Source organism: Psittacula echo (genome assembly GCF_963264785.1).
Source record: "Psittacula echo genome assembly, chromosome: 2".
NCBI classification, from domain to species: Eukaryota; Metazoa; Chordata; class Aves; order Psittaciformes; family Psittacidae; genus Psittacula; species Psittacula echo.
In genome coordinates, this window is record NC_137737.1 from 93,399,703 (window position 1) to 93,418,112 (window position 18,410).

Consider the following 18,410-nt stretch of genomic DNA (forward strand, 5'->3'; position numbering starts at 1 on the left):
GATTTGCAATGAATTGACTCAAAATTCATCTTCTAGTACTGAGGGAGTACTTGTTTGATGAGGTAGTATTTGAGACTTGTGAAATGATCTCTTCACCAGCCAATTAAGCTGAAGTCTGAAGGCGAAACCTTGCACATGAAGTAGCATGGCTTATCGTGAATCTTACAGACACCTTGTGGTTTGCGTTTTGTCAATACAGAGAAAGAGATGTGAGCCAATCTCAAGAAGAGTTGGTGGATCAGTGAGACAAACTCACTGCTTCAGCTTGAGTGTGACTGCATTGTACTTCTGGTAATCCAAGCTGGGCTCACTTCCTTCTAGCCCCTTCAGAATCAGAAAGTAATTGATGTGTGGATGACCATGACCTAACTATGCTGAGTCTTCTGAAGCCAAACGTCCCAAATCCCACAGTAGGTTCTGAACCAATCTGTGAAATAGTTTTGAGTGTCTCAATGCCTTTAAAATTGTTACTTTTAGTCCAATAGAGACTCTTAAAAGCTAGAAAGCAAACAGAGGATGCCTTTGCTCATGAAATCATGCTTGTTTGCCTAATGGCTTCCATGCAGCATCTAGGCTTCACAATACATAACACTATTTGCTGCTGTGGTGTTTGGCTTCATTTTTTAGGCCAATGTGCACTAGAGAGAACCAAAAGTCATTCTGACTCCCTGAAGATGAAAAGCACATTTTTCAAGATTAACAGCTCTGAACACTAAATCCTTCACAGCAGACTTCACAAGGAAAACCATATCGCTGAAGGTAGGGTATTTTCAGCATAATTACCACTATTTTTAGCCAGTGAGATGTCTTACCTCCTTAAAGCTAGTTTTAGCTGCATTTGACTATTTGAAAACAAACTCCTTTCTCACACACTGAGAACCTGCCAAAAACCTTCTAGTGTCTCTCAGAGCTGGAAGCTGCATAAGAACAGCTGGATCCTGTAGCTAGTAACTGTAAGCTGCAAGCTCGGAGAAAGATGCCCTAAGCCAGAAAAGCACAATACATTCAGTTCTATGTATGCTGGTGTAGTTCCATGCTACTTCTTGTCATAATGGAGAAAGGATACTGAATAGCTGCAAAACTGACCTTCCAAATACTCTGGAAAACCCTGCCTTGATCCACAGGGCAGGGACTATCATGGCTGGTATTTGCTATGTTATGTCTGATCTGTAATCACCTCCTGTAATGGACAGTATTGATCTTATCATGAATAGAGATGGACAACATCCTCCAGAAGCTTACTCTTGTTATAGATCTCTGAACACTCAGGCTCAAGAAAGCAAAGGAAGTAATTAAGGATCCAAAAAGAATTCCAAAATAAATTGTTGCCCATTGTTAAAGACAAAAAGAAAGAGATGAGACCTAGCTATACTGTATTAACATTTTCTTAATGAGAAGATATCTGAAGAAGTCTTTCACAAGATGCAAAGTCCAAACAAGCTTCAATGTCTCAAACATGGTAACAGATCCAGTTAAAGCAGACAATCACTTTAAACAGTGGGGTAATTAATTGTGGAATAAACAAGCAAATGAAGCAGAAGATTTACAATGTATAAAAGCTACAATAAAGACTACATACAGAATAGTGATCAGCATATTGTTCAGACACAGATTACCAGGCTCAACAGAAGCATAAGTGCCTGAGGACTAACAAACGCAGAATCGGAGAAGATGAGACTATGATCAATTGATCTCATCGGTACAGCAGTCATTTTACCACAGGGCTCAGCAGGAGACAGCTGAGTTTCAGCCAGCTGTGACCCAGCAGCTGTACAGCTGTGTTAATAGAGCCCAAGATCTTAATTAGATGAAGCATGAGAACTTGCTGCTGTGGCTGCATGGCTTCTGGATTGGATCCCATCCAGCTGAGCACAGAGCAAGCAAATTTTACAATGTTAATTAATCCTGTAGATACACAATGTGAACAGAAATAACTATCTAATGTAGCAAACTGAGGTATAACTTTATTTCAAAGAACCTAAACCAAAAACAAGTCTGGATTTGCCTTACCATAGAACTCTTGCATTTAAAACTGGATGTTACCTTGAAGGTACATTATTGCTTAAAAACAAGTATTAAGATTAGATGCAAAATCCATTGGACAAAATTTATTGTTTCAGTTATTTAGGGATGTGAATGGATGATCTTAATGCCTCCCTGGCCTCAAAACCTTTGAATAGACAGTAAAATGACTGCATCACCATCAAACATGCATTGGAAATGAAGTCATATTACAATCTTCATCAAATCGTGCCAGGAAAGTACCATCATAATAGCCCTTTTACTAGCACATACCTAAATCAAGACAAGATAATATTTTACCAATGTACAATTACTCAAACCAGACAGAGAAATTTTGGGTTGTGGGAAACCTCACTCACAAATGCACGCAATTTTTTTGGAGGCCAAAACAAAACCCAGAAAAGCATAATTCGAAAGAACAGCTTTAAATTGAGCAAACAGAAGCCAGACAATTTAACAAGAGGATTAAACTGAATCCCAGGATTACCAACTGCATAAGAAGAGACAGGGGTGTTTGGGTTGTTTGTTACAGGGGTTTTTTTGTTTGTTTTTTTTCTTAGTACTGTAAATTCAGAGCCTTTGGAACAAAGCAAGAATCTTCGCTTTCCCTTAGAAGTCTCTCCTATTCTACTGGAAGTCTTATCAGATGAAGGTCCTGACAGCAAATTATGATATGCTTGTCACCTGAATGATTAATATATGCTGTCCTACATTACTTTTCTCGAATAGATCTCTCTTCTTTTTTTTTCCATTTATGTATACAGGACAGAAAATGAAAGAAAAACTACTGAAAGGAGATAAAGTACAGAATGGAACCATGAAACTGTGCTTGCTACTTTCAGGTGAGGAGACAAAAAAATGGAAAAGGGTGTTCATATATTAAAGCAGTTAATAGGATGAGGTTGTAAATTCAATTAGTGGAGAAACATGAGAAAAGCTGGAAAATTGCTATCTACTATTTGGCTTATGTGAACTTTTTACTGTTTGTTGAACCTTTTCTGAAAGGTAAAGCCAGAGGGAACTGACACTATGAGAAGAGAGGAGCCACGCTGCACACACTAACCTACAGTTTCATTAGAAAGTCCATTTAGCAGTAACCTACTCAAAAGATCAACCACTCCTTTGTGCTTCTTGAGAAAGGGTGACCCCTATGCCCTCACTATTATAACGTTACTCCAGTCACAAAACTTGTATGGCAGCACTGCTCTCTTTTCATTGTGTCACAGGAAAGGGCAACTGACTTAACTGTATCAAATATCAGGAATCCCACAGTATTCCAGACACTCTTCAGGAAGTGTCTTTGAGATTTGTTCAGGAATGAACACTTCAGACACACTCTGCACACTTGACAGACTGTGGAAATAAAATGTTATGACCTATGCTACTCACAAGGATCTAGGGGTGGCGCTTGTAAGTGGAGATCAGTATTGGTTTAATTTTGCATTAGTGTTTCCCCAATTGTAATAGAAAAACATTCCATATATATCCATAATGCAGTATTGTTGTATGAAGGGAAAAACTATATAAACATAGATATATAGTAAAGATACATCTTACATATAAATATTGTATATGCTCACCCAAGGCTTCTTACAAGTTTTGCAAATTCTAAAAGACAAGTGTCCGAAGGCAGACGAAGTTGTCCTTCAGCCAAAGCTAACTGACAGTCTTCAAATGTATAGTCTGTCACTGAAACTCCCAACGCCCTTGAACAAACCAAAGAAACACGGTAAGCAGGATAAGCTGAGAAAACTAAGCAGAATCATCACTTTTTTAAGCAAGAAATCCTGTAATAATTATGCTCTTTATTCTGAAGAACCCTAATGAAGACCCCATAAAAGAAGGTTCATATACAAAGAATGAAATATGGTACTCTAGCCATTACAGAACATCTATTTCTGCTTTACAAATACATGAAAATATAAAAGAACACAAGGGAAAAAATAGGCAGTGCAAAGACTTCCAGATTCCTTAATATTTTCATAGAAGTGAATAACAAAGGTTTCAAAATTACACATCTAGAACAAAAAATATTTATTAATAAATATTTAGATTAATATTACACTAACATTAATAAATCAATAATCACCTGAGCAGAACAACTACCCCCTTCAGGTAATACTGAAATTACACAATAGGCAAAATTTCTCTATAAGAGTGGCTAGAACATACAGTATAAAAGCAAGTAAACTCCAAGGAAACACAAGTTATTTTTAAGTGTATGACATAAGAAGAGTAGAAGAAAAAAACCTAAACTCCCAAGCTTTCATATGCCAAACATTTAAGTATTCATTTTTCCTTTTCTTCTAACTTGCTCTTTATTAATAGCAGCACCAAACAGCAGTTTGATGAAGCCTTCACAACATTTCTTTTCTTGATTTACCTTTATTCTTTTTATCTACAGGTTTTCTACCTTACTACAACCACCTTTTTCCATCTCTGAAGTTACTATACAGTAATGGCAAGACTGATACAAAACCATAAATGCCACAGTCGTTTTGGCTTTGATGAAAATCCTGCATTCAATTTTACACTTTATTATGGACATTTTGACCTGTAATGGCAGTTACCTCTCATGCAATAACTACTCAATTTAAGTAGCCTCTTTCCCAGAATCTTATTGTACGGCCTTTGAATGTCAATGTAAACAACATAAGCCAGTTCTCTTTTATCCACTAACTAATTGTCAAACTTCAGGAATTCTAATATATATTAAAACATGCACTTAACATTAAAGCTACTGATTAGGTTTCTCTCTTCTCTCTAAGGCTGAGAAAGTCAAATATTCAGGAAGAACAGCTCACTAATATATATGCAAGCCCAAAAGTACCAAATCTGTTAAATAATTAGATCACACAATCACAGAGTCCCAGAATGGTTTGGGTTGGAAGGGACCTTAAAGATCATCTGGTTCCAGCCCCCTACCCAAGGGCAGAGACACCTTCCACTAGACCAGGTTGCTCAAAGTCACATCCAACCTGGCCTTGAACACTGCCATAGCTATTTTTTTGTTTTAAGCTATTTATGAATAAACCAAGGACATAAAGCACAGTGATTTTGGATGAACAGCTTCTCCCTTGCAAGAAGAAACAACAAACAGGAAGGAACAAACAGAAAAAGCCAACTAAACCAAAAAGACACAGGTACATAGCAAAGGCATCTTAAAATCCTGAAGACTGCTGAAGGCTAGATTGCCTCATACGGGTGATCATAAGCAATTAAAGTCAGTTCTTTCAAATTTTTCACTTTATTTGTTCCTGTTTCATTATTCTAGTTCTCCTAACAGTGTTCTAGTAGTAGCTGCGAATCAGTAAGCCATCTTAACAGAATGGACAAGATATTCTTGTGATGCCAGTTTATGGTTAGCATAGTAATGAATGTAGTGTAAAACTGTTGTGGTTTAAACACAGCACCACACAGCCGCTCGCTCACACCCCTCTACTTCATCCCCCTCCAGGGTAGAATGGAGGGATGGGGAGGAGAATCAGAAGAATGCAAAAATCAATGGGCTGAATAACTAAAGAACAGCTTAATAACTCAAGTAAAATATAGTGATGATAGAAAGAATACCAACAATAATAATGGCAATAATAGGAAACAACAAGAGAACAAATGAAAGCTCAGAAAATACAATACAATTGCTCACCACCCGCTAACCGATACCTAGCCCTACCTGAGCAGCGATCTGGGCCTTCCAGGTAAGTCCCCCCACCTTATACACTGGGCATGACGTGCTGTGGTATGGAATATCCTTTTGGCTAGTCTGGGTCAGGTGTCCTGCCTCTGCTCCCTCCCAGCTTCTTGTGTCCCTCCTCACTGGCAGAGCATGAGAGATTGCAAAGTCCTTCATCAGGGCAAGCGCTACTTAGCAACAACTAAAATATCGGTGTGTTATCAGCGTTGCTCTCAGGCTAAAGCCAAGACAGAGCCCTGCACCAGCTACTAGGAAGAAAAATAACTGTTACAGCAGAAACCAGAACAAAAATCCAGATGAACTCCCTTAGGCTGCAGGGATTTAAATCCAAGTTCAACCTGACTTAGAGATCAGGTATCGCAGGTCTTGTCAATTATTATGTAATAGGGTATTCGATATAGTGTTGTATCATACAAATGACATCATTGATTTTGTGTTGCATAATACTAATTTTCTTTGGAAAAAGGGGTGGATGAAATAAGAAGCGTCTATCCTACCAGTTAAGATTATTTTCTAGTCCCTTCTTTTGTATTCTGTGTGGACTAGATCATCCTTATAAAGTTCCCTGTAAACTGTCAGTGAAGTAGCTGAACTCCTAGGGCAGCAAGAACACACTATAAGGTCTTCCATCCACAGTGGCTTAAAGAACGTGGTAACAACTAAAGATCTTGTCCAGTCAGGCACATTACACTAGATTTCATCAGATTTTAAGGCATAGCACACAACAGAAATACAGGAACCTACAGGTGATCAGCTGAAGCCTAGGGCAACTACAGAGAAAAGGCGAAACTGGTTAAAAATAAGTTAAAAGAAGAAACTGAAAGGATAAAGTGCTCATTTGTGGTACAAAAGGAGAAGTGACAAGACACAAAAAGATCCTGAAAGGACAAAAAAAATCCAGTAAGACTCAGCAGCTGATTAAAGGTGGCAATTAGAACAAAAGACCTCCCTTTTTTAAACAAACCCCAGGTGTTCCCTCGAGGAAAACACAGACAAGTTAAAACAGAGCCATAAGGCAGCAAAGCAAGAAACAGTAACTTGTTGAAACTGAAAGCTAGAAACTTTTCAAAGACATCAAAAGCAAGCTGACTAAGAAAGATCAGGCCGCTCAACCTCAGGGGGGAGGGCAGAATCCTGACTATCACCCCAGATTTAAATAACTTCTCCAAAATAATGGTCCCCACACGTTGATGGAGCCTAGTCAAAAACAAAATAACAACAAACACACAAACAAACCCCAACAAACAATCAAACCCAAGCTCATGATAGAGAACAAATTCCAAACAAAAGCAGGGATCATCTTAGACTCAGGAAAACCATAAGGGGAAAAACAGCCTTCATCTTTTCACAGCTGTATGCAACCCTTCCAGAATGAGATGCATCTGGACCAGACTTTAAGTGCTTATCAGTACAGAAAAATTCCCACTACAAGTAATGCCTGCCTACATGCATGGCCGGTGTCAACACATATACAAAACAGGTTTGAGAAGGTTAAAAGCATCTTCCCTTGCTCACTGATGGCAATTTTCCAGCCTTTGCACTTCCAAAAAAAAGCAAAATAAATTGAAACAGTGTGGTTCTATATGCATCCAAACTTTCAAAATCCCCAAATAAGGGGGAGAAAACTTTTGCTCACAGTAAATTGCTGTCATAGGATCAACCAAGGCCAGATAAATTAAGAGCTCGATGGGCTCTTCAGTTCAGAAGATAAATCACAAGCTGTATAAGGCTACCAGTTTAACACAAAATGACCTTGATTTCAGCTCAGAATATCGAAGAAACTGAAGCTGGGGAACATCTGAAGTTCATTATTTGTGCTAACACTTGTTAGTTTTTCAATTTCTTAGAAAAAAAACTGTCACACTAAGAGTTCACTGCAAAGCCTAAGTGCAACTGCGACCAACTTATCTCAACGGCAATCTTTCTGTACTTCAGTTCAACTGCTAGAGAAAAAAAAAATCATTTCAATTTGAGATGCAAATTGCAAGTGCAACCCAATGCTTTTAATAAACTAGGAACATAACAGCTTTTCCCATCTCTTCATTTACAAGCACTTTTTTCCTCTTTTCTTCATACTGCTCCTGCTTTCACAGTCAGTTAACCCAAGCCTAACCTTTTTACTGCTCAGCAATTTTTATTTGGCCAGATGTGCACGTCTGTCTTGACACAGCTTGAGACTTTTTGTCTTCCCTACCTTCCCTGACATGCTGGCTATTTACCTTCCACGGTATCACACTATATGAAATTCCAAAGTCAGGAAGTCACTTCAAAAAAATAAAATCAAATCCAAACCCAACAAAAAACCAAAAGCCTCCTGCATGCTCAATCTGTCACACACAACAGTTGTGCTTGTTATAGCCTGACTTCTCACACCAAACAACTCCCTATGTCTAACACTTGTGCAGTCGTCATATAAAAAGAAATGATCAACGTTCTCATATTCTGCGTACCAATCCACTATGCATGCAAAATTCTGATCATAAAACAGAATGTGACTGCTGTAATACTATGCAAAGTGAGAGAAAATAGTACAGGCAATATTGTGACATTCTGAATCTATGCTTCAAGAAAAACATTGACAAAATGTTTTACACTGTTAATGAGCAGATCTGTAAACTAATCTAGAAAATATTCCACAGGCTACTCACAAAAAAAAACCTCCTTTAAATCAAGTGTCATCTTTACGGGGTGTGGAACACATTAAAGGGCTATCAAACTTGGTATTCTACTTCACTATCAGACATTTTGGAAAAAGACATGGTGGAGGGCCACGAGGATGATCAGGGGACTGGAGCACCTCCTGTATGAAGACAGGCTGAGAAAGTTGGGGCTGTTCAGCCTGGAGAAGAGAAGGCTGAGTGGAGACCTCAGAGCAGCCTTCCAGTATCTGAAGGGGGCCTACAAGGATGCTGGAGAGGGGCTATTCATCAGGGACTGTAGTGACAGGACAAGGGGTAACGGGTTCAAACTTAAACAGGGGAAGTTTAGATTGTATATAACGAGGAAATTCTTTACTGTAAGGGTGGTGAGGCACTAGAATGGGTTGCCGAGGGAAGTTGTGAATGCTCCATCCCTGGCAGCCTTCAAGGCTGGGCTGGACAGAGCCTAGGGCGACACGGTCTAGTGGGAGGTGTCCCTGCCCATGGCAGGGTGGTTAGAACTAGATGGTCTTAAGGTCCTTTCCAACTCTAAATATTCTGTGATTCTATGACAAATAACTCAAGCTTCCAGTAGTCATCTGTACAGCAACTTCCTGAACCAGAGAATATTTGTACCGCTGTATTGTAGAATCACTGACGGACCAAATTTTTTACAATATATCCCATCTCTGATTAATTCCTTTAATGCATCTGATAGTGAATGCTACAATTATGGACACGTTTTCAAGAGTATTCCCATTTACTTTCAGTTGATCTACTGCTGAGTGTTTTCTCTTTCCTTACTATGCATTTCTAGAACATCATGATTTCACTGACTTTCACAACAACCCTCCACTTTTTAATTTCTTTTTCTTCTTTCACAAAGCTGAAGAGTTTTCAGCTATTTAGTTTTGGAAGGCCAGGGTAAATAGCCCCTTTACTCTCCCTGAATTACTTCTACATTCTCCAAGCAAACAAAGGTCCAGGCGTCAGAGTCTGGAGTTCACATCAAGAACACAGTCTTCTCATGACAGTTTACTTTTCAGACAGAAAAAGAAGCTGTTAACAGCTACATTTATCCATTGCGTGCAGAAAATGGATTCTGTAATGTTGGTCTTGGAGGTTTGTACATCACAAATCTTCAAGGAGTAAAAATGAAGCAAGTTCTTTGTGTTGTCAGGATTCAATACTCTAGTTCAAACCAGACTGCTGCAAAATAACACTTAACTTTAAAAAAAAGTATTTCTTCCTTGAGAGAATGAACTTAGGAAGAAGCTGCACAGAGTTAACCCCGTTTAGTAACTATGCCTGCCTAACTGCCACACTTACAGCCTTCACAGGAACAAAGACTGCACAATGTGGTTCTCTTCTCCATTTTTGTGTATGGCCTGAAACTTAAACAAATGGATGCTTTTTAAGTCCAGCACTTCAGTAATTGCACTTATATTGATCCTCATCCCTTTGATGGTATGACCAAAATGACCAGAAAGCATTGGCACAGAGCACAGCAGCTTTTCCGAAGTTAAATCTAACTGGCCACCAAAAATACAACAAATAGCCATGAGACAGACCAGTAAGCTACTGAAAATCCACATCCTCAAGGCTATTCTTCAGCAACTGGCATTACCATGTCACATATAGTGACGGAGATCACATTCTGATACTGTCAGAGCCTGCAAGAAAAAAGACCTGATTTTGACTTAAATAGAAGATGACAGAAGATAAAATGGACACAGGACGCTATTTGTAATATCTTTTGCCTTCACCAGCATGCTGGAAAAAAAGGATTCTTTCTCTTTTGAGAAACATAAACAAAAATACAATGTTCATTTGTCAAACTGATAAAGAGTTACTGCTTTTAACAGTATGACATGCCCCAATAAGGGGAAATGATCTTGGCAAGGACTGGACAGAGAAAACATAAAACATCTGTTTTCAAGTTCCATGCCTAAAACACTGCACTTTAATTGATTTGAGCATATACTGTAAATCTAAAAGCATGTATTTAAATGTTTGTGTAAATGGAGAAGAAAAACAAAGTCATCAGAAAAATGCAAACCAGACCACGACATTTTGGTATTTCTACAGGAAGTCTGCCTTTCTGGGCTCACCACAAAAGAAACTCAAAACTCCAGGCTAGTGTCGTGTATGTAGTTAGGCCAAGTTCTAACACCAGAAAGAGCAGAGAAATGAAATGCTCAAATCAGGGATGCTGACAGAACTTCAGCTGAGGTGCTTGCAGTTTTGAAAAAGAAAGGAGCAAAGATGTCCAGCTTCCATCAGGTTCCAGTCTAAACATTTGAAACATGCATTAAAAAAACTAAACAAAGTTGCAGTATTTTAACTGTATTTTTTCCTGAACTGCACTATCTAAACCATATTCTTCCCTATTTTGAAGACAGTCTCTAAGAGAAACTAAAACAGAAGCAAAAAAATTGTGCTTTCATGTTACTAAGTGACCAACAGGCCTATGTATAATTACCTAAGCAGCTTACCTCTAATTATGGATGAGGTTACTTCAGACTTGCACAAAAAAGCCTGTAGTGCAGATTTTCACTTAGCTCCCTGCACTACCACTGGCTTATTTGTATACAAAATGAATAATAAGTACATGCAACTAACTAAAAGCTGAACAACTGACATACTCCTTTTAAATATATTTCATCTCTAATGCATAGTGAGGTAACAAACAAATTTTGTTTTGCAAAATGGCAGTGGAAGAGTTATCTACTTTCTCTTTAAAAAGAAAAAGAAATAAATATGAAGAGTGACATAACTCATTACTAGCTGAGGATAGCAAAATTGCCGAGAGGCAAAAAAAGCTGTCATATGTAATAAATACATAAGAAAACAACTAAGATTACATGTCTCATGAACAAAATTAAGTACTTTTCAATGCTTTAACAGCAGCAGAGATGCTTCCTTTATCAATGAGAAATTTTTAGAAATAAATACTTGTGATGGCAAGGTCAGATCATTTGTCCCTCCTAATTCTAGAAAATCAGGGATTGAAGCCCCAAGCCTACACGCTGACAGATTTATAACACTACTGAAGTTCCAGTAAATCTTAACTAGAAAATACCTAGAAGAAACAGTAAGTGCTGAAATTAATAAACAGATCACAATAATCCATGTATAATCCCATCAATGTAAGGTGATAATAGCTCACACAGAGGAAGACCAAAATGTTGATTTTGCAATTTTAAGTAAAACTTACAAAAGTGAGTCAACATAACATTTATCTACATGGCATGACCTGCTAGCATGGTGGTTTCAGAAATTCATTACAGAAAAAGAACAAAGTAAATTAAAACTCAAGATACCACCAAATTTTATTTGTTTTAAAGAGCGAACCTGAATGGATTATTGCTATATTTGAAAGTGATTTGACTCGATTTGAAAGTGACTCAACACAATTCTTGATAGCATGCTGAGAATGAGATGGACATCAACTGAACAGAGTAGTAATCAGAACAAGCCCAGAAAGACCAAACAAGACAGACTCACTCGAACAAAGTAGGTTGTATGAAGAAATCAGATGCAGGGTATATTGACAGGAAGTAGGGGGCCATACTTTAAACAGCAGATTAACCTAACCAGCACATACCTTTTGCATAGAACAAGAAAACGATCCAAAGGAAGACAAGCCTTGAACTCAACAGCAGTGGCTACCCTGCATGAGTAATTCCAGTTCTAATTATACAGATAATCCCCGAAACAGAAGAAAGAGTGAGCTGAGTAGCAGTAACAAGACTGCACATGATTCTAGTTTTTTAACTAAGTATCTGTCAGTGAGAAAAAATGCTGACAATCACAGACATTAAAATACTGGTAATTGCATAGGTGAGATTAAGAAACCCTTTTAGAAAGAAACTAGATTTTTATAGATGCTGTAAAGCTTTTAAGGCTTGGATCTCACTCATCCTCCAGAAGGACTGGAACAAAAGGTATCACATCACTACTAGTAAGCACTGTAGCAAGCAAATAGCCGTTACTGCAACTGAAAGGTCTGCAGAAGTTGTGAGCCATAAATTTTCTGTGACCCCACCACTTCCACCTGTGGCTGCCTACAGAGAAGCTAAACAAAAATTCTCCAATAGAGTCAACAAGCAGAAGCAACATAAGAATCAGACATCCTGTGCTCTATTCAGTATTTAAGAGAAGCCGTTCACAAGACAAAATTATGACGGCAAAGAGATTTCACGACTCAAAATCATCTCAACTGCTGCACTCAGCAAGTTCTATCAATTCTCCTTGAAATCAGGGGCAAGACACAAGGTTTTGCTGCAACACTGGTTCTAGACTCACAAATACTTTATTATTTGAGACTGCCACCTCTGCTGCTGTAAAATATCCAGTAGGATTAGACTCTTCTTCCCAAAGAATAGAAATGGGAGGAAGGGGAAAGCAGACATCTAAACAGATCCTGAAGTGACCTCTTGACACCAAAATGGTACACTGCCACCAATCAACCACCACACTGCCAATTCAACCTTCCAGAAAAGACAAATCTAACAGAAGCAGTAATACTGTCCTTAATTCAGCAATGCATAGTGCAATTCTAGCACCAAATAACACCTGAGGTGCTAGAATCACAATCGCTACAGCTCCAGCAGTAACAGACTGACAGCATCTGAGCTGGCCAAGAGCCACATGAATGAACTGGGAGAGCCTGGAGAACTACCACTAGAAGTAAGCATCTGGAAGTGGTCAGAAGTAAATGAATTTTGGCGATGGTATTTTAACTGGTTTACAGTAATCCACTATATCCATTCTGTTTTATTCTATCTTCTACATGTTAACTTCTGAACTTTGATACACATTTATTTTCCTTTCCTATCAACACAGCATCTACAGCCCTTCTTCATCTCAAATCAAGCCATATTTGCTAGCCCCCCATCCTGACAGTCCTCCCTTTAGACCTGCATCCCATTTCTGTTACCCCAAATGCCTGATTCTTCAAAGGTAGGAGGGAGAAACAAGCAGATGAGGAAAATCATGTCTCTTCTCCTGTGCACACATAGGAGGGAAGGCTTACAACATGCTGGCTGTTGTAAACTTTTGTAGGCTTTCAAAACTTCTCCTTATACCACACAATCCCTGTCATCTGACTAGATTAGAGTTCAGAATGAAGGTTTAAGAACCCAAAGTTTAAGGACAACACTACTATATAGTGCCAGCTGACTGTCTAAAATTAACTATAAAAGCCTTCGAGGCCACTGCAACCCTAAGACAGGTTGATTTACAGAAATGCTTTTTTTTCTTTTATGAGAAATGTCCTTTCGTACAATGGATTGAGTATTGATTTATTATATTACAGGCTCAACATCCTCAAGGAAACTCACAGAGCTGAGCTGTGCTTATAAACTGGAGAAATATTACCAGTTCCCATCTACAAATTGGCCTTTGGTTGAAACTGGTAACTCAGAAATGGAAGAGCAGTTACACAGAGGAAATCAAGATTTCACAAACTGTTCCAAAATTAGGATTAGAAAGATTCCTAAATCCTTCAAGAGCTATTAACGATCACAGACCTGAGGGTTTCTCTGTAAATAATGAAAAGAACATCTACTGACTAATGGAAGATATATTAAAAGGACAAAATGAACGAGTAAGAGAGGTTCATAAAAAATACAACATGAGAACATTATAGACAAGTGTCGTAGGTGTCGTCACATTAACATTCAATTTAATTAGTTTGCATTGTATCAATGGTCTATTTCCAATAGCAGCAGCCTTCCTGTGCTTTACTATTTGAAATAACCACAGGATAACAATGAATACACAAAACTATTCTTAACCTCATGAAAAATAAAAAAAGCACAGCTTCAAATGCAACCTCAATACCATGAACTTCAGTTACGTTAACTTTCATAAAATTCAACTAGAGCTTTCTCCCTAGACCCACAGCAACAAGTAGAACTGGCTTGTTATATGAAGACATGTTAAAAAACAAACAAATAAAACCCCAATACCAACTCCTACAATTCCTCCTGTATTTGCGGCTCCCTGGCCTCTTCAGAGAGAAAAGCAACTGCTATATAAAAAGTTTTGTACACACTACTTCAGACTATAGCTTCTTTGCAAGCAGGCAACTACACTGACTGGATTTCACATTTTCTTGATCCTAAAATTAAAATCACACATCTATTTTTATTCCATATTACGACATACTTACTCTGCCATCACACGTCTGACGTTATTGGCATACAACACTGGATTTCTTCTTTCTTCTTCTGAAGGAATATACACAGGCAGAAACTGCATACAGAGAACTGAATTATACCAAGATCATTTAACACATTAAACAACCTCTATCATAGCACCATGGTGAAAAAGGTATACAGTTTGTTGCTACTTACAAAATCATATTAACGGAACGACTATAAAAACAAAATTAAAATTGAACTCTTAAAAGCTTAAGGATGCACTATACTTCTAGAAATTCACATAACAGTGACTCTGCTCATTTCTTACCTCATGTAACCCAAGTAGAGTTTTATCCTCCTTTCATAAGTGGGACCAGGAATTTCTAAATCATTTAGAAGTATTAGGTTTCTCTTGCACAAACTTTTCTTTTACATCCTGTATTGTTCAGATCTTTCCAGATAATCAGGAAAAGCACCTGCTACATGAACATTGTTCTATAGCTTAAATATTAAGATTTCAAATTCTCAGGACATCAAGTATTACTGTTCCCCCTGCACATTTTGAAATCATATATGATTGTTTAATGAATGTATCAGAAATGTTTTTGTTTTCTACTTTTGAAAAATTTCTCCTTCAAATTTTAATAATAACACCAGTTATTATTAACTTCTCAGATAGAACAAACAAGAAGGGATCACTCCCAATTCCCACTCCTGCTCAATATGAGACATAATTTATGCACTAAGTGAACAAAATGTTCATAATCCTGTGGAAAGCTTCTGAAGTAGAAACCAAAGTTGTAGTGAGCTTAGTTGTATTTGATGTATTAACCTTTGACTATGACATGGGAATTATGATCCAGAAATTTTACACTGGTCTTTAAAAAAGAAAATAACAACTGGAGAATAAACACAAATTTAATCATTTAAGCAAATCCTTCTCAATAACTATGGAGTTAGCTGTATTTTCAGAATCACAGCAGCACCCAGAATGCTGCCCTTTGATGTCTAACTCTTCTTAGAATTATACAACGATGGACAAATCTTTATTTTGGGTTTTGCTATGGTTTTCCCTCCATGCACCACTGCAACTGAAAACCTGACTTTGGGGGTACAAGCAGGTAGGCCAGCCTGATGTGATGCAAAAGCGACAAAGATTGTGAAGCTAATATATATGGAAAGATTGTTTCTTCAACTTCCAAGCCCTGTTCTGTTTCAGTAGCAAACTGCTATCAAGCCCTTTATCCAAACACAGGACAAGTTTGAATATGAGGTGATTTCAGAGGTGCTCTACATGTCTCTGTCTAACTAGACAGAAATAGCATGATCATTTCAGCACCACTAACAAAACTAAGAGAAGAACTCTCAGCTGCTACAAACTGATGGATATATGAACACTGAAGCTGACAGGCCAGCAAAACAAACTGGCAGGAGCCAAAACAAACCGCGCTTGCAGATGATCATATATTCTTTATTCACAAGATTGCTTGCATGCCAGTTCCAAGTACAGGATGGAAGGATGGGTGGGCCAGTATTTATAACAATCAATTATGAATTCTACGCAGATGCTTGCTTCTCAATAAACATGCAGGATGACATGTATGTTATGACAAAACATAAATTATATGCAGAGAAGCCCAGACTAATAAACTTCAGATGCTGATTGCTGGCTGTTAGACCTTACTACCTATCCTTACTGAAACTGTGTTGTTTTGCTCCACACATCCCTGAGTTATTGGATCTTCAGCAGTAATTCTGGCACCAAGGCTGGTCGGCATTTGCCAGTAAACCAGGGCTGATGGAACAAAGCAGGAATAAAAGCCAACAAGCTTTGGAGACCAGTGGAAAAACATGACTTCGAACACAGAACAACTCATTTTTCCTCTACATTCCTAGATCTCCTGCACTTCCTTATAAAACCAGACTCCACAAGGAGCTCCCAAGTACTCTGCCTCATACTTGCAAGCAGCCTTGCAAACAGCTCTGTTCCTCTACATTCTGAAAGCTCCTGCTTTTTAGCATGGAGTATTTCAGACAGCCACTAGTTTTGGGGTTTTTTTTTTTTAAAGACTACCAAAGATCGTAACTTGTCCTTATGCAAGATATGTTTGAGCTACAGAACCTCAGCATCTGCTAGCAGCTGCTGCCTCAAAAATCAAGACAGCTCAGCAGTGTTCACTTCTATGTAAAAGAGCCCATTTTACTTGCCTAGGGCAGAAAACCATGATCCTGAGAGACAGTAAAGATCCTGCCAATCAGCCGTGTGAGGCAGATACTCACTGGCCCTTCTGTGAAAAACAGGCCACTATTTTGGAAATGAGGGGTTTTTTATAAATATATAAACTATGGATAGCTAGAAACATATGACTAAAGTGATAAAGCACAGATTTCTGCAACAGCTACAACTATTCATTGGCTACTATTTTGTGAATTCATTATTTTTGAGAAGAATTCATAGCGCAAATAAATGGAGAGCACACTGCAGTGATAAATACTGTGATTGGCATGTGTTATATGTTACTACAGTAACATATATATGTATGCAAATATGTAATAGTTCTTCCTACTAATTTACCCTGCCATCAGTTCCATCAATCAGAGATAAATAGCTGCTTCATTATTAGGAATTCTAAGCAAGAGAAATGCAGAACATGTGTCAAATATCCTACATAACACTTTTAAAATACCATCCTTCAAAATAATATAATTACTTTCTGTAAAATGCATAGGACAGCAATTTAAAAGTATTTAATTGGCCATGTAGCTTCACTAGCCTTCAGCCTTAGGCTCAGAGAGTTTTTTCCTCAAAACAAAGTTCAGAATAGATATAGGTTTTCTCCGTTTTCCAATTTCACATTCTGAACAGGGTAGCCTAATAAAAAAAATTAGCCCAACATATTAAGTAACTTATCTGGCCTATAAAAAACTACCTACAATTAATTTTCTCTAGAAAATAGCCATTAATTCGTATCCAGCATTCAGACACTTGGATATCTATATTACACAGTTGGCATGCTAGGTGTAAAAGAAATCAGGCCAGTAAAGGACAAGAGAATTGTTTAGGAAAAGCTCTAAACAGAGTCAGAAATCTATCAATTTCAATTAATAAGTCTTAAGCCAAGTCTTACTGCATTTTTTAGGCTACATTTTCAGATACAGCAGCCATTTAGCCTGTTTGTACAGACATACATACAAAGTTTAAATACAAACTTTTACTGCAGAAGTAAGTATAATATACTGTATTCTGATACTGCTCAGAATGCACTGGCGTTTTTTTTACTGACCTCAATTTCCACAGAATTGTGCAACTGACACAAAGTAAGCCACAGAATTTCTAACCTAGAAAAAAAAAGAAAATGATTGAGGAAAAACATCTACAGGTATAAAAACAGTAATACATTATGCTCCAAGGTCTTCAACTAGAATGTGATCATATTTAGAGAAAAAATTAACAGAAAAAGCCTTTGACAGTACTTTTATCCATGACATGCTGTAAGGTGGAACAAAAGCAATTTGCATTGAAGTTGCATCTTAAAAGATATCCAAACAGTAATATGATATACAGGTACTAATACATCCAGTAAGAGACGATGTATGCATAGTGCGTACAGAAAGAGTAAGTGCGTGTCAGGAAAATGCCGTATTCAGCATAGTTATAATTAATCTTGCCAACTCTACTTGTTACCTTGGTTTGGAATCAAAGTTCATTATACTTCAGAAGTGTGTTAATGAAATGCAGTACATGTGTCTTAGTAGCCTAAGACACAAAATAACTGGGATCAACTTGATCTTAGAAAGCAGTAAGAATCAAATCCAGGACAGGATTTAGCAAACCTAATTTAGGGAGCAGTGTTAGTAGCAACAGTTTATAGAGTATCTGGGTAGTTACAGCAGTAAATCAGTATG

At 37.8% G+C, this 18,410-nt stretch overlaps 1 protein-coding gene across 1 annotated transcript in view; it reads right to left on the minus strand.

Moving 5' to 3' along the window:
- The window catches only part of LPCAT1 (lysophosphatidylcholine acyltransferase 1), a gene marked incomplete at its 5' end in the record, with an annotated part of 57,690 nt that overhangs the window by 10,817 nt on the left and 28,463 nt on the right, over positions 1-18,410 (minus strand). Inside the window, 3 exons of the mRNA XM_080639650.1 lie at positions 3,603-3,728; positions 14,534-14,616; positions 17,789-17,843. Coding sequence (XP_080495776.1) covers positions 3,603-3,728; positions 14,534-14,616; positions 17,789-17,843 — 264 coding nt within the window. The remainder of the gene's footprint in view (positions 1-3,602; positions 3,729-14,533; positions 14,617-17,788; positions 17,844-18,410) is intronic.